The sequence below is a fragment of the Mobula birostris genome, chromosome 1, assembly GCF_030028105.1.
Source record: "Mobula birostris isolate sMobBir1 chromosome 1, sMobBir1.hap1, whole genome shotgun sequence".
Lineage (NCBI taxonomy): Eukaryota > Metazoa > Chordata > Chondrichthyes > Myliobatiformes > Myliobatidae > Mobula > Mobula birostris.
The window spans coordinates 251,127,812-251,149,449 of record NC_092370.1 but is presented as its reverse complement, the minus strand read 5'-3'; the positions used below and the strand labels follow the sequence as shown (position 1 = coordinate 251,149,449).

General features: G+C 42.7%; 1 protein-coding gene across 1 annotated transcript in view; it reads left to right on the top strand.

The window, feature by feature from the left end:
* Nucleotides 1–21,638, top strand: part of LOC140194116 (protein unc-79 homolog) — a 338,541-nt gene that overhangs the window by 268,644 nt on the left and 48,259 nt on the right. The window contains exon 40 of the mRNA XM_072251578.1: nucleotides 18,956–19,033. Coding sequence (XP_072107679.1) covers nucleotides 18,956–19,033 — 78 coding nt within the window. The remainder of the gene's footprint in view (nucleotides 1–18,955; nucleotides 19,034–21,638) is intronic.

Here is a 21,638-nt window from a genome sequence, read left to right as displayed (position 1 = left end):
TTAGGCAATTTGGCCTTTCGAGTCTGCTCTCCCAATTCGTTGTGGTCAATCTATTTTTCCTCTCAGTCTTCTCCCTTCATGCACTGACCAATCTATCAACTTTTGCCTTAAATCTACAAAAAGATGGCCTCCACAGCTGCCTGTGGCAAAGAATTCCACAGATTCACCACTCTCTGGCTAAAGAAATTCCTCCTCATCATTTTAAAAGGATGCCCTTCTAATTTGATGCAGTGTCCTCTGGTCTTAGACTCTCCCTCCCTCCTCTCCACAGCCACTCTCTGAAGGCCTTTCACCATTCGATAGTTTTCAATTAGGTCACCACTCATTCTTCTGAATTCCAGTGAATGGAGGCCCAGAGGCATCAAACACTCCTCATGTGACAAGCCTTTCTATCCCAGAATCATTTTCATGAACCTCCTCTGAACCCTCTCCAATGTTAGCACATCCTTTCTGAGATAAAAAGCCCGAAACTGTTCACAGTACTCCAAGTGAGGCCTCACCATTGATTTATAAAGTCTCAACATTACATCCTTGCTTTTATATTCTAGTCCTATCAAAATGAATGCTAATACTGCATTTGCCTTCCTCACCACTGACTCAACGTGGAAATTAACCTTTCAGGAATTGTGAACAAGGACTCCCAAGACCCTTTGCACCTCAGATTTTTGAATTTTCTCTCCACTTAGAAAATAGACTTTGCTTTTATTTCTTCTACCAAGTGCATGACCATACACTTCCAACACTGTATTCCATCTGCCACTTCTGTGCCCATTCTCCTAATCTGTCTAAGTCCTTCTCTAGCCTCTCTACTTCCTCAAAATTACCTGCCCCTCCACCTATCTTCATATTATCTGCAAACTTTGCAACAACACCATCAATTCCATCATCCAAATTATTGACATGCAATGTAAAAAGAATCGGTCCCTACAGAGACCCCTGTGGAACAGCACTAGTCTCCGGCATCCAGCGAAAAAGGGCTCCCTTTATTCCCACTCTTTGCCTCCTGCCAATCAGCTACTGCTTTCTCCATGCTAGATTCCCATTGTAATTTGTAGGCTCACATCCTTACTATTGTTTACGGGTCTGTATACACTCACATTGGGGTCTTTTTACCCTTGCACTTCCATAGCTCTATGCACAATGATCCACCACCTTCTGACCCTATGTCACCTCGCTCTAATAATTTGATTTTATTTTTAACCAACAGGCCAACGCCTCCCCCCTGCCTTAATGCCTATCCTTTCGATACGATGTGTATCCATGTGCATTAAGCTCCCAGCTATGATCTTTCAGCCGTGATTCAGTGATGCCTACGAGATCATACCTGCCAATCTGCAACTGTGCTACAAGTTCATCTGCCTTATTCTGTACACTGCACTCATTCAGATACAACACCCTCACTCCTGTATTCCCCCCCTTTCGATTTTGTCCGCCTTTTATGTTGCAACTTTTATGTTGACTGCAATTTTGCCCTATCAATAGCTTCCCTTCACCATACATTGCCTCTGTAAACCAGCTACCTTATCTTCAACACTATTATCCGCCTTTCTACAATATTTCTTGATGCTGCGGCACCATTCCACTAGTTGGCATATCTCACTCCTGTACACCCTCTCGTCACCACCTGAGATTCTACCAACAATGGTTGTATCATCAGCAAGTTTATACATGGTATTTGAGCTATGCCTAGCCACACGGTCATGTGTATATAGAGAGTAGAGCAGTGGGCTAAGCACACACCCCTGAGGTGCACCAGTGTTGATCATCAGCGAGGAGGAGATGTTATCACCAATCCGCACAGACTGTGGTCTTCCGGTTAGGGAGTCGAGGATCCAATTGCAGAGGGAGATACAGAGGCCCAGGTTCTGTAACTTCTCGATCAGGATTGTGGGAATGATGGTATTAAATGCTGAGCTATGGTCCATGAACAGCATCCTGACGTGGGTGTTTATGTTATCCTGGTGGTCTAAAGCCGTGTGGAGAGCCATTGAGATTGCTTTGACCTATTGTGGAGATAGGCAAGTTGCAATGGTTCCAGGTCCTTGCTGAAGCAGGAGTTCAGTCTAGTCATAACCAACCTCTCAAAGCATTTCGTCACTGTAGATGTGAGTGCTACCGGGTGATAGTCATTAAGGCAGCCCACATCATTCTTCTTTGGCACTGGTATAATTGTTGCCTTTTTGAAGCAAGTGGGAACGTCTGCCCCTAGCAGAGAGAGGTTGAAAATTTCCTTGAATACTCCCACTAGTTGGTTGGCACAGATTTTCAGAGCCTTACCTGGTACTCCATCGGGACCTTCCGCCTTACAAGGGTTCACTCTCTTTAAAGACAGTCTAACATCGGCCTCTGAGACAGAGATCACAGGGTTATCAGGTGCAGCAGGGATCTTCACAGCTGTAGTTGTGTTCTCCCTTTTGAAGTGGGCATAGAAGGCGTTGAGTTCATCTGGTAGTGAAGCATCGCTGCCATTCATGCCATTGGGTTTCACTTTGTAGAAAGTAATGTCGTGCAGACCCTGCCAGAGTTGCCATGCATCCAATGTCACCTTCAAATTGTCCCTTCGCCCTTGATCTAGCCCTCCGCAAATCATACCTGGTTTTCTGGTACAGGCCTGGGTTACCAGACTTGAATGCCACATATCTAGCCTTCAGCAGACAACGTACCTCCTGGTTCAACCATGGCTTTTGTTTTGGGAATATATAGTAAGTCTTTGTAAACACACACTCATCTACACAGGTTTTAATGAAGTCGGTAACAACTGCAGCATACTCATCCAGATTCGAAGATGAATCCCTGAATACGGTCCAGTCCATCGATTCAAAGCAGTCCTGTAGGCGCTCCTGTGTTTCCCTTGTCCATACCACTTGGTCCTCACTACTGGTGCTGCAGTCTTCAGTCTCTGCCTATACTCAGGGAGTAGAAGTACAGCCAGGTGATCAGACTTCCCCAAGTGAGGGTGTGGAATAGTACGGTAGGCATTCTTGATGGTGGTGTAACATTGTCCGGAGTGTTGTTTCCTCTGGTATTGCAAGTGATCTGTTGATGGTAATTGCTTAGGTCTTCTGAAAATCCAATTGCACAGCATCCACTGATTCTCCTTTGTCTTCACTGCTTGTTATTTCTTCAGATTTGTTCAGCATGTTTTTCTATTGAGGAAACTATGCTGACTAAGGCCTATTTTATCGTATGCCTCCAAGTACCTTGAAACTACGCCCTTAACAACAACTCCAATAGCTTCCCAACCACTGAGATCAAATTTACTGGCCTATAATTTCCTTTCTTCTGCCTGTCTTCTTTCTTGAAGTGTGGAGTGACATTTCCAATTTTCCATTCCTCTATCACCATGCCAGAATCTAGTAATTCTTGAAAAATCATTACTAATGCCTCCACAATCTCTTCAGCCAGCTCTTTCAGAACCCTGGGGTGTACACCATCTGATCCAGGTGACTTATTTACCTTCAGACCTTTCAGTTTCCCATGATACTTCTCCCTCATAATAGCAACTTCACACACTTCTGCCCCCTTACATTCTCGAACTTCAGGCATACTGCTAAGTGTGCGCTGCTGAGTTCCTGCACCATTTTGTGCATCTATTGCAGAGTTCCTACACCATTGTTTCTGAGTTGCTGTGTTCCTGCACCATCGTATGTGTGTGTTGCTGAGTTCCTGTACTGTTGTGGACATGTTGTCAAATTCCTGCAGCATTGTGTCTGTGTTGCTGAGTTGCTGCACCATTTTGTGTTTGTTGCTGAGTTTATGCACCATTGTGTATATGTGCTGCTGAGCTGCTGCACCAATGTCTGTGTGTTGCTGAGTTTATGCACCATCGTTGTAGATTTATAGAGTACAGCACAGAAACAGGCCCTTCACCCCATCTTGTCTCTGCTGAAACAATTTATATGCTGACTCCTGTTGACCTGCACCGGGACCATAGCCCTCCGTATCCTTGCTATCCATGTACTTACCCAAACTTTTCATCAACATGGAAATTGAACTCGAATGGACCACTTGTGCTCACTCCACACTCTCACCATCCTCTAAGTGAAGAGGTTTCCCCTTATGTTCCCCTTAAATCTATCAACCTTTCAACCTTAACCCATGATCTCTGGTTATAGTCCCACTCAAACTCAGTGGATTTCATAATTCTGTATACCTTAATCTTCTACAATCCAAGGAATAAAGTCCTAACCTATTACTTTTTTCTTATTACTCAGGTCCTTCAGACCCAGCAACATCCTTGTAAATTTTCTCTGTACTCTTTCACCCTTGTTTACATCTTTCCTGTAGGTGGGTGGCCAAAACTGCTTACAATACTCTACATTAGGCCTCACCAATGTCTTGTACAATTTCAACATAACATCCCATCTCCTGCACTCAATACATTGATTTATGTAGGCCAATGTGCCCAAAAAAATTCTTTATGACTCTTTCTACCTGTGATGACACTTTCAATGAATTACAGACTGTATGCCCAGAGCCCTTTGTTCTGCCACACACCTCAGTGCCCTACCCTTCACTGTGTAAGACCTACCCTGGTTATTCCAACCGAAGTGCAATACATTGCACTGCCTGCATTAAATTCCATCTGCCATTATTCAACTTATTTTTCCAGCTGGTCCACATCCCTCTACAAGCCATGATAGCCTTCCTTGCTGTCCACTTCACCCCCAGTTTTGCTGATTCAGATAACTACATTATCATCCAGGTTATGGATATAGATGACGAACAACAACGGGCCCAGCACTGATCCCTGCCGCACACCTCCAGTTGGAGCAGCCATCTACTACCACACTCTGGCCTCTCTGAAAAAGCCAATGTCTAATCCAATTTACTACCTCATCTTGAATGCCAAGCAACTGAACCTTCTTGACCAGCCTCCAATGGGGACCTTGTCAAATGCCTTGCTAAAGTCCACATAGACAACGTCCACTGCCTTGCCTTCATCCACTTTCCTAGTAACCCCTCAAAAAGTTCTATAAGATTGGTTAGACATTACCTACTACACACGAATCCATGCTGTCTATACTTAATCAGTCCATGTCTATCCAAATGCTTATAAATCTGGTCCCTTAGAATACCTTCAATAACTTTCCCACAACTGATCTCAGAGTCACCAGCCTATAATTTCCTAGTTTATGTTTAGAGTCTTTTTTAAAGAGCAGAATAATGTTGGCTATCTTTTAGTCCTCTGGCACCTGTCCTGTCATGAAGGATGATTTAAATATCTCTGCTTGGGCCCCACCAATTTCTGCACTTGCCTGCCATAGGGTCCGATGTAACATCTTGTCAGACCCTGGGGATTTATCAACCCTGATTTGCCTCAGAGTAGCAAAAAACTTCCTCCTCTGTAATCTGTACAGGGTCCATATGCCTTACTTCTATGGACACGGTCCGTCTCCCAGGTAAATACAGATGCAAAGAATTTATTTAAGGTATTCCCCATCTGTTTTGGCTTCACACGTGGATTACCATTTTGAACTTCCAGAGGACAAATTTTGTTCCTTTTGTTCTTTTCCTTTTGCTCTTAACATATCTGTTGAATCCCTTAGGATTCTCCTTCACTTTGTCTGCTGGAGCGACTTCATGCCTTCTTTTAGCCTTCCTGATTCCTTTCTTCCGTTTTCTCTTGCATTTCTTATACTCCGTAAGCACCACATTTGTTCTTACCTGCCTATGCATGCTATACACCTCTTTTTTTCTCTTAACCAGGACCTGAATATCTTTTGAAAACTAAAGTTCCCTACACTTGCTATCTTTACCTTTTGTTCTGACAGGCACATACAAACTTTGTACTCTCAGAATTTTGCTTTTGACGGCCTCCTACTTAGCAAGTACACCTTTGCCAGGAAAATAGCCGGCCCCAATTCACACTTCTGATACCATCAAAACTGGCCTTTCTCCAATTTAGAATCTCAACCCGTGGACCAGAACTATCTCTTTGCATATTTACTTTGAAACTGATGGCATTGTGGTCATTGGATGAAAAGTGTTCCCCTACACAAACTTCTGTCACCTGTCCTGTCTCATTCCCTAATAGCAGATGCAGTATTGCATTCTCTCTCATTGTGACTTCAATATAGATTCCTTCATTTCCTTTAATGAAGGAAACTTTCCTGAATACATTTGACAAACTCTATCACATCTAGCCCTTTTACTGTATGGGATTCCCAGTCAATATGTGGAAAGTTAAAATTACCTACGATAGCAATCTTATGTTCCTTGCAACAGTGTGAGCTCTCTCTCTAAATCTGTATCACTAAATCCCTGGGACTTTTGGGTGGTCTATAATATCGGCCCATTAATACAGTCATACCTTTCTTATTTCTCAGTTCCATCCATAACACCTCATCAGACAAGTTCTCCATTCTGTCCTGACATCTTCCCTGACGAGTAAATCCCCCCCCTTTAATCCCTCCTGCTCTCTCATGTCTGAAACAATGGAACCCAGAAATATTGAACTGCCAGTCCTGTCCCTCCCACAACCAAGTCTCACTAATGGCTGCACTATCATAACTCCAGGTATTGATCCATGCCCTGAGCTCATCCGCCTTTCCTACAATACTTCTTGCACTGAAATCTCGGGACACTAATCGCATCATGCAGAACTTTTTAGTTCTTGACTTTTTCTGAGGTTTTATCAACACCTGTCTCCATAATCTCTCCACTAACTGTTCTGGCACTCTGGTTCCCATCTCCCTGCAACTCTGGTTTAAACCCCACCTTGCAGTATTAGTAAACCTTCCAGCTGGAGTATTAGTACCCCTCCAGTTCAGGTGCAAATAGCTTCTTCTGTACTGGTCCCGCCTTCCCTGGAAGAGTGCCCAATGATCTGTAAGTCTTATGCTCTCCCTCCCCAACCAACCTTTTAGCCACATGTTGAACTATATAGTCTTCCTGGTTTTGACCTCACTAGCACATAGCATGGGGAGCAATCCTGAGATCACAACCCAGGAGGACCTGCCCTTTAACTTAGCACCTAACTCCCTGAACTCCTTATGCAGAACTTCATCACTCATCCTACCCATGGCATTGGTACCTATATGAACCATGATCTCTGGCTCTTCACCCTCCCACTTAAGAATGCTCAGGACTTGATACAAGATCTCCTGGACCCTGGCACCCAGGAGGCAACAAACAAACAGCCTGGCCCAATCCACTGGTAACTATGTGTTGCTAAATTCCTGTACTATTCTCTGTGTTTTGCTGAGTTCCTGCACCATTGTGTGTGTATTGCGGAGCTCCTGCACCATTGTATGTGCGTTGATGAGTTTCTGCACCATTTTGACTGTGTTGCAGAGTTCCTACAGTATTGTATGTGTTATAATTCCTGCAGAATTTTGTGTTTTTTGCTGAGTTCCTGAAGCATTGTGCGTTTTTGCCAAATTCCTGCAACATTGTGTGTTTTTGCTGAGTTCCTGCACCATTATGTGTGTGTTGCAGAGTTCCTGCACCATTGTTTGTATATTGCCGAGCTTCTGCACCATTTTGACTGCGTTGCAGAGTTCCTGCAGCATTGTGTGTTATAATTCCAGCAGAACTTTGTGTTTTTTGCTGAATTCCTGCACCATTGTGTGTTTGTTGCCAAGTTCCTGAACCATTGTGCCTGTATTACTGAGATTCTACACTATTGTGTATGTGTTGCTCAGTTCCTGCAGCATTTTGTTTGTTGCTGAGTTCCTGTACCATTGTGTCTGTGTTGCTGAGTTCCAGCAACATTGTCTGTGAGTTGCTGAGCTTCCGCACCATTGTGTGCATGTTGCTCAGTTCCTGCGCCATTGTGTCTGTGTTGCCGAGTTTCTGCACTATTGTAGTATGTATTACTGAGTTTTTGCACCATTGTGTGTGTGTTGCTCAGTTCCTGCAGCATTGCGTGTGTTGTGAGTTCCTGCACTATTGTGTGTGCAGAGCTGAGTTCCTGCACCATTGTGTGTGTGTGTTGCCGAGATCCTGCGCCATTTTGTGTGTGTTGCCGAGATCCTGCATCATTGTGTATGTGGGTAATTCTTCAATCAGGGGCGCTTGTGACTACTGGAAACTTAAAGTAAAAGATAATCTTTAATGCTCTCTTTTGTTTATGTTATAATCTTTATTTTGTGATCTGGACTGAAGATCAGATCCTGGCATTGATCAACCTTTAAGAGAAGTTTATATTTTAAGGCATTTTTGCAGAGTTTTCACTGATGAGCGCATTACCATCACATCATCAAAATACTGAAGTTTATTTGAAATGAAATGAGAAAGAAAGATTTGAAAGTCAATCCTGCAAATAAAGACCATGCCCTTGAATAAATTTATTTTTAAGAACATTCAAAATATATTTTTGAGACACATTTTCTTAAGTGAGTCAATATTTTCCTTGGCTAATCAATGAAACATTCCTGTACCATTGTGCGTTGCTGATTTCTTGTACCATTTTGCACATGCTGCTGAGTTCCTGCACCATTGTGTGCTGAGTTGCTGTGCTATTGTGTGTAGCTATGTTCCTACGCCATTGTGTGTGTGCTGTTGTGTCCCTACACCATTGTGTGTGTGTTACTGTGTCTGTGCACCATTGTGTGTGTGTTACTGTGTCCTTGCACCATTATGTGTGTTTTGCTGAGCTACAGCACAATTGTATGTATATGTTCCTTAGTTCCTGGTCACCTTTCGTGTGTCATGCTGAGTTTCTGTACCATTGTTTGTGTGAGGTTAACCGAGTTCCTGCCCTATTGAGTGTGTGTTGCTGAATTCCTGTACACTGTGGGCAGATTTACTAGAGCTGCTGGGAATAGTTTAAACTAATCTGGCAGGGAGATGGAAAACAGTATGATAGAGCTGAGGACGAGAAGCAGGTTTACAAGTCAATGATGTGTATAACATGAATGTAAGGAGGGACAAGCTAAAGATTGGGTACAAGTGCAGACAGAGCAAAGAGTTAAATTTTATCACAGAGGGAAAATTCAAGTGGGTGAGGAATGCAGGATGGAAGGTGCTGTATTTAAATATGCATGGCATTCGGAATAAGATGGACAAACTCATGGCACAATTGGAGATTAGTCAGTGTGACATTGTGGGCATCACTATGGATATACTTTTTATCAAATGCACAGGTAGGAAGGTTAGGCAGTGCTGTGGCTCTGTTGGTAAGAGATGGAATTACATCATTAGAAAGAGGTGACATAGGGTCAGAGAAAGTTGAATCTCATGCAATACTGTACTCCCAGAAGGTTAATTTACAGGTTGAGTCTGTGGTAAAGAAGGCAAGTGCAGTGTTGGCATTTATTTCAAAGGGAATAGAATATAAAAGTAAAGAGATTATGCTGAGCCTTTATGAGACACTAGTCAGGCCGCACTTGGAGTATTGTCTACAGTTTTGGGCCCCATATCTCAGAAAGAATGTGTTGTCATTGGAGAGACTCCAGAGGAGGTTCATGATAATGATTCTGGGAATGAAGGGGTTAACTTATCAGAAGTGTTTGGCAGCCTAGGGCCTGTACTCACTAGAGTTTAGAAGAATGCAGGGGGATCTCACTGAAGCCTACTAAATGTTGAAAGGACTACCTAGGGTGAATGTGGAGAGGATGTTTCCTATGGTGGGTGTATCCAGAACTGAAGGGCACAGCCTCATAACTGAGGGGCGACCTTTTAGAACAGAGGTACGGAGGAACCTTTTTAGCCAGAGAGGAGTGAATCTGTAGAATGCTCTGCCACAGGCTGCGGTGGAGGCCAAGTCCACGGGTATATTTAAGGCGGAAGTTGATAGTTTCTTGATCGGTCAGGACATCAAAGGATATAGCGAGAAGGCAGGTGTATGGGATTGAGTGGGATCTGGGATCAGCCATGATGGAATGGTGGAAAAGACTCGATTGGCTGAATGGCCTAATTCTGTTCATGTCTCATGGTCTTCCGGACTGTGTGTTCTGAGTTCCTGCATTATTGTCTGTCTGTGTTGCTGAGCTCCTGCACCATTGTGTGTGTATTGCCAAGTTCTTTTCCCATTTTCCCTGCGTTGGCAGGTTCTGTGTAACACCCGCGTAGGGCTGGTTGCTGCACTCTTTATGAGAACAATCAAGTTACATAGTACTATACCAGGTGCTGGTAGGTCATCAGAAGCTCTAGGTAGCAGAAGGAAGCAGTGAACAGAAACATACTTCTGGAGGTAAGTTTCGTTTATAAAAAACAATATATGCAAAATACTTACATGAGTAAGAACAATTCAAAATTCCAACATTCTGATTAGGTTCCAAATCTCAGATATCAAACTAAAACCAAGTTCCTTGTTAGTTAGAATCAGTGAGATTCATTAGAATAACCTTTATTACTCCAATTTCTCTAACTAATTAGATATAGTGTTATTCCCTATTTAAAGGTTTACAGACTAACCTTTCCTTTTTATTTGTCCCTAGTTAGTTAGAAAACTAATTGAATTCCTATTCTTAAATATTATGGTTAACTTCAGTTTTCAGTTTTAGTCGGTATGTCTACAAATTCAAATTCAAATTCATAAAATATTTATAAACAGCTTAACTCCTTTCACGACAATTCCCCAACATTGCAACTTTTAAACAAAGTAAAACGCATTCAGTAATTTATCAAATTTTTTGCAAAAAATAATAATTTCTTGCAGAAAATCAAATTCAGATCCTTTGAATGAAAATAAACATATATCCAACGGTATTAAATCCTCTGCGTCTTAAACATTTCGATCCCGTGCTAGTTCTTCAATTTTGGGTGGCTTGCCACTTGCCGTCTTGTTTCTTGCTTTGTTGGATGAAATAGTTGATCATCCACAGAAAGTCAATTCACGAATTTACAGAACAAAAACCTGACGGGTATTCAACAGGATTACAATCTGGATTACATATTCTATTTTCTATTCCAAACGTTACTCAATATCACGTTGTCATTTCCAAACATTTCTCTGTTAAAACACAGCTGAACATATTTCACACACAAACTAGACAATTGGAACAGTAAAAGTTTTAATTCACCAAATCCCTTGGTGTGATTTAATAGAACTAATTCCCAGACCCGTCTCTGCTTATATTGTCTTATTACAGTTTCTGCTTGTTATAGCTGTATCTTCAATAGATCTTTTATTGCTATTGTCTCTCCTCCAGGGGTTTTACACTGAGGTTTCCAAATAAGTAGGGCGGAGTTACTGACGACTAATTCCACTTTATTATCATTTATGTTAATTATCTTTAGAAATATAGAAACATAGAAAATAGGCCCTTCGAGCCTGCACTGCCATTCATTACGATTATGGCTGATCATCCAACTCAGAACCCTGTACCTGCCTTCTCTCCATACCCCCTGATCCCTTCACCCACAAGGGCCATATCTAACTCCCTCTTAAATATAGCCAATGAACTGGCCTCAACTGTTTCCTGTGGCAGAGAATTCTACAGATTCACCACTCTCTGTGTGAAGAAGTTTTTCCTCATCTCGGTCCTAAAAGGCTTCCCCTTTATCCTCAAATTGTGACCCCTCATTCTGGATTTCCCCAACATCGGGAATAATCTTCCTGCATCTAGCCTACCCAATCCCTTTAGAATTTTATACATTTCAATCAGATCCCCCCTCAATCTTCTAAATTCCAGAGTATAAGCCTAGTCGATCCAGTCTTTCATCATATGAAAGTCCTGCCATCCCAGGAATCAATCTGGTGAACCTTCTTTGTACCCCCTCTATGGCAAGAATGTCTTTCCTCAGTTTAGGGGACCAAAACTGCACACAATACTCCAGGTGTGGTCTCACCAAGGCCTTGTACAACTGCAGTAGAACCTCCCTGCTCCTGTACTCGAATCCTCTTGCTATGAATGCCAGGGGGATATTAGAGGAAGGTTTTTTACTCAGAGAGTGGTTGGTGCGCAGAATGCACTGCCTGAGTCAGTGGTGGAGGCAGATACACTAGTGAAATTTAAGAGACTACTAGACAGATATATGGAGGAATGTAAGGTGGGGGTTATATGGGAGGCAGGGTTTGAGGGTCAGCACAACATTGTGGGCCAAAGGGCCTGTACTGTGCTGTACTATTCAATGTTCTATGTTCTTAATCTCTTTGAATTGCACCAATGCTTAATCTTTGTGGCGTCCATAACCACATATCTTAATCCCTTTCCTGAGCAATAGTTTAACACAGGCTTAGACACAAAACCACCCAATCAATTCTGAGGGCAATCACACAGCGTTCAACGAATTCAATCCCAGACAAGCCCCCACAACAAAACCCCCTTTTTAACTGGGCATCTCTGGAAATGCAGCTTGTTAGCCCCTCACTAACAGCCACTGGACTCTGCAGTGAGGGAACTACCTTCTCAGATTCCATACGTCTAGAGAGTATCTGACTTTGGTACTGCCAGACCTGTGAGGTTGGGATGTCTTGCACACCCAAACCCTGGTTTGTGTGAATGCTGTTTGATTTACTGCCCACTGCAATCGCCCGTTGTCAAGAAATAACAGATTGTACAATGCATACAATTATAAAGAAAGTATATTTATGAACCTTAACCAAATAGTTAGTAAAGACATTAAAAATCAGGAAGGTGGAACTGGGAGAAGGGCCCATTATAATTAAGAAGTCACATATGCACAGGTGGAGCTCAAATCTTCCAAAAGTTGTTGTTTCTGAAGTACTTATTGCATCAACCCGTATTCACCGCTGCCCAGTACAAGTTCCCCTCTTGGCTCCATCAGATCGCGTGTACCTGCCGAATCAAATCCTACTGTCGGTTCTCTCGCGCCCCTTCTCTCTCCATCTCCGTTCCTCAGTTCCTGCACCATTCTGTGTGTGTTGCTAATAACTCGCATCATTGTGTGTGTGTTGTTGAGATCCTGCACCATTTTGTGTATTTTTTGAGTTCCAGTACCACATGGTGCCTGTTAGTGCAGCATTTTGTGTACGTCTTCCTGAGTTCCTGCACCAAATGTCTTTGTGTCGATGAGATTCTGTGCCATTGTGTGTGTGTTGCCGATGTCCTATACCGTTCTGTGTGTGTGTGTGTGTGTGTTGGTGAACTGCTGCATCGTTGTGTGTGTGTTGCTGAGATCTTGCACCATTCTGTGCATGTTACTCACCTCCTACACTATTGTGTGTGCGTTACTCACCACCTACACCATTGTGTGTGCCTTTCTGAGTTCCTACACCAATTTCATTAGATCAGACTAAATGGGAGCAGAATTAGGTCATTTGGTCCCATCGAGTCTGCTCTGCCATTTCATCATGGCTGATCCAATTTTCTTCTAGTCCCCAATTTCCTGCCTTCTCCTCGTATCCTTTCATGCCTTGACCAATCAAGAATCTATCAACCTCTGCCTTAAATATACATAAAGACATGGCTTACATAGCTGCCTGAGGCAAAGAATTCTGCAGGTTCACCACGTTTTGTATGCGTGTTCCCCAGTTTCTGCTCTATTCTGTGTCTCATGCCTAGTTCCTGTATGTGCATTGGCAATTTCCTGCACCACGTTGTATGTATTGCAGAGCTCCAGCACCATTCTGTGCACGCATTCTCAACTTTCAGCGCCATTTAGTGTGTGTTGCTGAGCTCCTGCACCATTTTAAGATCATAAGACATAGGAGCAGAATTAGGCCATTTGGCCCTTGGAGTCTACCCCACCATTCAATCATGGCTGATCCTTTTTCCTCCTCTCAGCCCCACTCTTTAGCCTTCTCCCTGTAACCTTTGACCTGTGTCCAATCAAGAACCAATCATTCTCCACCTGAAATACACCCAACAACCTGGCCTCCACACCTGCTTGTGGTAACAAATTCCACAAATTCACCGCCCTCTGAATAAAGACATTTCTCTGCATCTCTGTTTTAAATGGACACTCCTCTATCCTGAGGCTGTGCCCTCTTGTTCAAGATTCCCACGCCACAGGAAACATCCTTTCCATATCTATTCTGTCTAGGCCTTTCAACATTCAAACAGTTTCAATGAGATTCCCCCTCATCCTTCTGAATTCCAGCGAGTACAGACCCAGAGTTCCTGCACCATTTTACGTTCAAACGTTCCTTGTATGATAACTCTTTAGTTCCTGGAATAATCCTTGTGAACCTCCTCTGAACCCTCTCCAATGCCAGCACATCGCTTTTTAGCTGAGGAGCCAAAACTGTTCACAATACTTAAGGTGAGGCCTCACCAGTGCCTTATAAAGCCTCAGCATCACATCCCTGTTTTTGTATTCTAGACCTCTTGAAATGAAAGCTAACATTGCATTTGCCTTCTTCACCACAGATTCAACCTGCAAGTTAACCTTTAGGGTGAGTGAGCAAGGACTCCCAGTCCCTTTGCATCTCAGATTTTTGGATTTTCTCCCTGTTTAGAAAACAGTGTGCACACTTATTCCTACTATCAAAGGGCATGACCATGCAGTTTCCAACACTGAGTTTCATTTGCCAATTTCTTGCCCATTTCCCTAATTTGTTTAAATTCTTCTGTAACCTACCTGTTTCCTCAACACTACTTGCCCCTTCACTAATCTTTTTATCATCTACTCCCTTGTTCCAGAAAGGGAGTAAAGATAACCCAAGAAATTGTTTCTATTGATCCGTGTGCAGGTCAGTGGGACTAGGCAGAAAATGGTTCGGCACAGCCAAGAAGGGCCAAAAGGCCTGTTTCTGTGCTGTAGTTTCTATGGTTTCTATGGTTTCTAAATTGTAGACCAGTGAGTCTGACTTCCGTGGTGGGCAAGTTGTTGGAGAAGATTCCGAGAGGCAGGATTTAATGAGCATTTGGAGAGACATAATCTGATTAGGGATAATCAGGATGGCTTTGTCAAGGGTAGGTCGTGATTTACAAGCCTGATTGATCAGAGGGCACAAGCTATAACAATGTTGGACAAACTTGGGTTGTTTTCTCTGGAGTGGTGGAGGCTGAGAGGGGATCTGATGGAGGTTTATAGGATTATGAGAGGCGATCTGATGGAGGTTTATAGGATTATGAGAGGCATAGGTAGAGTAGACAGAGAGTATCTTTTTCCCCAGGGTTGAAATGTTTAATATCAGAGGACATGCATTTAAGGTGAGAGAGGATAATTTCAAAGGAGATGTGAGGGATAGGTTTTGTTTACACAGGAAGTGGTGGGTGTCTGGAATGTGCTGCCTGGGGTGATGGTAGCAGCAGATGCATCAGGAACTTTTAAGAGACTTTTAGATTGATGCATGAACATGAACAAGAACATTCCCTCCACATCCACTCTATCAAGGCTTTTTACCATTTGCTTGCTTTCAATTTGGTCATGCCTCACTCTTCTGAATTTCAGTGAATACAGGCCCAGAGCCATCAAACGCTCTTCATATGACAATTCATTCAATCCTGCAATCATTTTCCTGAATCTCCTTTGAACCCTCTCCAGTTTCAGCACATCCTTTCTAAGATAAGGGGCCCAAACTTGATCAAAATACTCTAAGTGAGGCCTCACCAGTGCTTTATAAAGTTTCAGCATTACATCCTTGCTTTTATAGTCTAGTCTTCTTGAAATTAATGCTATCATCACATTTGCTTTTCTTACCACAGACTCAACCTATAAATTAACCTTTAGGGAGTCCTGCACAAGGACTCCCTAAAGGTTAATTCCGGGACTATTTTGTGTGAGCGCTTCCGAGTTCCTGCACAATTTTGTGTGTGTTGCTGAGTTCCTTCGCCATTGTGTATGTGTTGCCATGTTGCTATACCCTGCATATTGAAATCCCTCTGACTATTTTGGCATACATTTTCTACCTCCCATTGTACTATGTAGACCACATCCCTACCAAACAGTAGGTCTGTATATGATTCCCACCAGGGTCTTTTTACCCTTGCAATTCCTTAGCTCTATCCATAATGGTTCAACACCTTTTGACCCTATGTCACCTCTTCCTAATGATTTGATTTCATATTTTACCAGCAGAGCCACGCCACCCTCTCTGTCTTCCTGCCTGCCTTTCGATACAATGTGTATCCTTAGACATTAAACTCTCAGCTATAATCTTCCTTCAGCTATGATTCACTGATGCTTGCAACATCATACCTGCCAATCTGTAACCATGCTACAAGTTCATCTACCTTAATCTGTATAATGTGCACATTCAGATATAACACCTTCAGTCCTGTATTCACCCTTTTTGATTTTGTGTGCCTTTTACATTGCAGCTCATCCTGTTGTCTGCAATTGTGCCTCTCCTTGCTTGAAGTGTCATTACATATTGCCTCTTTTTGTAAACCAACTACCTTATCTTCAGCACTATCACCTCGGTTCCCATCCCTCTACCAAATTACTTTAAACCACCTTAGGTTCAGGTGTAACCTGTCCCTTTTGTACAGGTCATACCCTCCCCAGAAGAGATCTCAATGATCCATAAACATGAACCCCTGCCCCCTGCCCCCTGCACCTGATTCTCAGCCACGCAGTCACCTGCCAAATCATCCCACTCTTAACTGAACTGGCAGATGGCACAGGAAGCAATTCAGAGATTACTACCTGGAGGTCCAATTTCTCAATTTGCTACCTTGCTCTTACCTTGTCTACCTGTATCTTTGGTGCCAATATGTACCAAGACTTCACCCACATCCTTGAGAATGCCATGGACCTGATAGGAGATATCTCTGATCCTGGCAACAGGGAGGCAACATAATATCCAGGTTTCTCTACCCTCTTCTCTGTTCCTCTGACGAAGGAATCTCCTTTCACCACTGCAGTCCTCTTCGCCTCTCTGCTCTTCTGAGCCATAGCACCAGACTCAGTGCCAGAGACCCGGTCACTGTGCACCACTCCCCACCCCTGGCACGGTCATCCCCCTCAATATGACCTAAAGTGGTATACTTCTTATTGAGGGGAAACGGCCACAAGTGTACTCTGCACTGGCTGTGCATTTCCCCTCCTTCTCCTGACAGTCACCCAGTTACATCTCTCCTGGAATCTAGTGTCTAGAAGTTTTCTGATGACTCTGCCATAGTTGGATGCATCAGCAAGGGAAATGAGGCTGAGTACAGGGCTACGGTAGGAAACTTTGTCACATGGTGTGAGCAGAATTATCTGCAGCTTAATGTGAAAAAGACTAAGAAGCTGGTGGTAGACCTGAGGAGAGCTAAGGCACCGGTGACCCCTGTTTCCATCCAGGGGGTCAGTGTGGACATGGTGGAGGATTACAAATACCTGGGGATATGAATTGACAATAAACTGGACTGGTCAAAGAACACTGAGGCTGTCTACAAGAAGGGTCAGAGCCGTCTCTATTTCCTGAGGAGACTGAGGTCCTTTAACATCTGTCGGACGATGCTGAGGATGTTCTACAAGTCTGTGGTGGCCAGTGCGATCATGCTTGCTGTTGTGTGCTGGGGCAGCAGGCTGCGGGTAGCAGACACCAACAGAATCAGCAAACTTATTCCTAAGGCCAGTGATGTTGTGGGGATGGAACTGGACTCTCTGACGGTGGTGTCTGAAAAGAGGATGCTGTCCAAGTTGCATGCCATCTTGGACAATGTCTCCCATCCACTACATAATGTACTAGTTGGGCACAGGAGAGTACATTCAGCCAGAGACTCATTGCACCGAGATGCAACACTGAGCGTCATAGGAAGTCATTCCTGCCTGTGGCCATCAAACTTTACAACTCCTCCCTTGGATGGTCAGATGCCCTGAGCCAATAGGCTGGTCCTGGACATTTCCTGGCATAATTTACATATTACTATTTAATTATTTATGGTTTTATTACTATTTAATTATTAATGGTGCAACTGTAACGAAAACCAATTTCCCCTGGGATCAATAAAGTATGACTATGACTATGACCGTTTACACCTCGGACTTCAACTACTGCACAGAGTCTTGTCATCTTCAGAAGTTTTCGGATGACTCTGCCATAGTTGGATGCATCAGCAAGGGAGATGAGGTTGACTACAGGGCTACGGTAGGAAACTTTGTCACATGGTGTGAGCAGAATTATCTGCAGCTTAATGTGAAAAAGACTAAGGAGCTGGTGGTAGACCTGAGGAGAGCTAAGGTACCGGTGACCCCTGTTTCCATCCAGGGGGTCAGGTGGCTATCAAACTTTACAACCCCTCCCTTGGAGGGTCAGACATCCTGAGCCAATAGGCTGGTCCTGGATTTATTTCATAATTTACTGGCGTAATTTACATATTACTATTTAATTATTTATGGTTCTATTACTGTTTATTATTTATGGTGCAACTGTAACGAAAACCAATTTCCCCCGGGATCAATAAAGTATGACTATGACTATGACTAGTGGTGACTGCCTCTCTGTAGCTCCTGCCTATCACCTCCTCATTCTTCCATTATGTGTGTGTTGCTGAGTTCCTGCCCATTGTGTGTGTTCAGTTCCTACCCCTTTGTGTCTGTGTATTGCTAAGTTCTTTCACCATTGTGTGTGTTCAGTTCCTACCCCTTTGTGTCTGTGTATTGCTAAGTTCTTTCACCATTGTGTGTGTTCAGTTCCTACCCCTTTGTGTCTGTGTATTGCTAAGTTCTTTCACCATTGTGTGTGTTGAGTTCCTGCACTATTATGTGTTTTTCTGAATTCCTACATCATTGTGTGTTTGTGTGTGTGTTGCTGAGTCCCTGTACCTGTTGTTGTGTTCTTTATTCGAGTACATTGTACCTTTAGTCCTTAAACTGAAGTTGATTTTGGGCAGAAATACTTTGTAAGTTCGATCTAAATTAATATTTATTTGATCGTGGTATCTGACAGAAACTGAAGCTAAATTGGAGATTCTTTGACTCATTGTCTTTAGTTGCTGTTCATTAATCATAAATAATGATGCATCTTTTCATGTTTAAAGAAAATTATTAAGTAATATTGCTGAAATGGTTGAAGATGGGTATGCTGTGATTTACCTATAATGTGCAAGCAGGAGTGATGAATGATTGCTGTTGTCTGAAGGTTGCTATTTTAGAATAATGGAAATGTTCTAATAAGTGGATGAAATGATGATGTAAAAAGCAAATGGATCTCTCTTGTCCTTCCCAGTTTGTTTGTGCTGATGCTGGAACCAAAATAGCTGAATCGACAATTCTGCAGAAACACATGATTTCTTCTGTCCCTGGAGTGAGTACTTATTTATTTTATGTTATTTAGATATGTAGCACGAAGTAGGCCCTTCTGTCCCTTCAAGCCATGCCATCCCAACAATCCAACAACCCCAATTTAACCCTAACTTAATCACAGGACATTTTATAACGACCAGTTAGCCTACCTATACATCTTTGGATTGTGTGAAGAAACTGAAACATTTGGGGAAACTGATGCATTCCAAGGAGAGGACATACAGAGGATGCTACAATTGAACTCTGAACTTCTGACACTTTCAACTCAAAAGAGCATCGCACTGACTGCTACACTGCCATGGCACCCACACTGAGGCACACTTCGTCACTGCAAGCTTTCTTAATGATTCCTCTTCTGTCGTGCATCAATTTAGATTTGCTGTTCATTCTATTGCAGTTATCCTACAATTCTGGATGAAAGGCATATTTTTAATGTGTTCGTTTCCAGCCAGCCCTGCATTTTAACCCATATCAAATTACAATTACTTTCCTTAAGGCTGATCAACATCTCCACCCACTAACCCACCCCTCCACACCCCCAACCACCACTACTTTATCATTTCCTGTCAGTCGCCTTATGTACAGACTCCTGTGTCTAGCATCACTTTATGGGCATACAATCAATCCATGTATACAGGTTGTCTTATGTATATATATTTGTTGTATTTTTTATTATTATTGTATTCTTGATCTCATTGTGTTTTTTTTTGCTGCATCAGATCTGGAGTACCAATTATTTCGATCTCCTTTACTGGAAATGGTATTAAACAATCTTGAATCTTCAAATAGTGCTTGAGAAAGGAAAGAATGAGCCACTGCTCTGAGAAGCTGCAGGAAGGTGACAGTATTCATAGAATGCACATAAATAAATTCTAGGATTTGGTTTGGAAGGGAGTACTCAGACAATGACATTGTCAAATGCTTGAAACTCTTGTTGTAGATGATTAGGTTGTGTCATTGGATGATGCTTTAGGAGCCTTTGGTGAAATGATGTATGCTGTAACTGCCATGCTTGGCATGGAGGGAGTGATTGTTCCTGCTGACATACTTAGCTTTATGGCATAATTAGTGATTTTATTAATGTATTTATTTGTGAGTAAATACCAAAGGAATTGTAATGATAGGGAATAAAATTAATAATTTTGTGTTGATACACAACATTGAACTGTGAGATTTGCTTATGATAACTGCCATTGGAAAAAAAGTCTGCTTCCAATTTTCTTGATTATTGCAAAGGATTCAGAGGGCAAATGGCATCTTTATTACAGGAGCAAAAATGTAAAAAGACTCATTCAGAAAGTATTTGAGAGACCAGATTCAGGGAGGATGCTCTCTTTGACAGGGAAGTCCAGGACTGGAGAGTGCAGTTTAAGAATGAAATTAGGGTTAGGGTAAGTACACAACCAGTGGTCAGATCTAAACTCATCACTGAGTCATGGAAAAGTACAGCACAGAAACAGGCCCTTCGGCCCATTTAGTCTGCACTGAGCCATTTAAAATGCCTACTGCCCTCGACCTGCACTGTGACCGTAGCTCCCCATACCCCTATCATTCATATACCCATCCAAACTTCTCTTAAGTGTTGAAATTGAGTTTCCATGCACAACTTGCACTGGTAGCCTGTTCTACACTCTCATGAACCTCTGAGTGAGGAAGTTTCCCCTCAAGTTCCCTTTAAATTTTTCACCTTTCACCGTTAACCCATGACCTCTGGTTATAGTCCCAACCAACCTCAGTGAAAGAGCTTGCTTGCATTTACCCTATCTATACCCCTCATAATTTTGTATACCTCTATCAAATCCCCTCTCAGTTTTCTATGTTCTAAGAATAGTCTTGACCTATTCAATCTTTCCTCCAGACACAGCAAAATCCTTGTAAGTTTTCTCTGTACTCTTTCAACTTTATTTACATCTTTCCTCACACATCCCTCACATATCCATTCAGCAAATCCGTATCATCAAGTCCTGTCACATCTAATCATAAAATGATGTTGCACAATTAAACAGCTAACAGGGGGAAAGAGTCTTTGAGAATGTCACCATCCTCACTGATAGGTGCACCCAGCAACTAAGTGGTAAGCCACTTACAACTTCAGCCAGAAGTCTGACTGAATATTTCATCTTCTGAGATGCCCATTATCACAGAAACCATTGAGTTCAATTCTAAATGCACATCACGAAAAGGCACCTCACACAAAAGGCTGGAGGAACTCAGCAGGTTAGGCAGCATCTATCTCATTCCACTAAGATGCAACTCTGAGCGTAATAGGAAGTCATTCCTGCCTGTGGCCGTCAAACTTTACAACTCCTCCCTTGGAGGGTCAGACACTATCGGCTCAGGGACTTATTTCCTGGCATAATTTACATATTACTATTTAATTATTTATGGTTTTATTACTATTGAATTATTTATGGTGCAACTGTAATGAAAACCAATTTCCCTCGGGATCAATAAAGTATGACTATGACTAATTAACAGTTGTGTAGGGCCAAGACCCTTCATCAGGACTGGAAAGGAATGGGGAGGAAGCCAGAATAATGAGATGGGGGGGGTGTGGGGGAAGGAGTATTATCGTTTCTATAGATGCTGCCTGACCTGCTGAGATC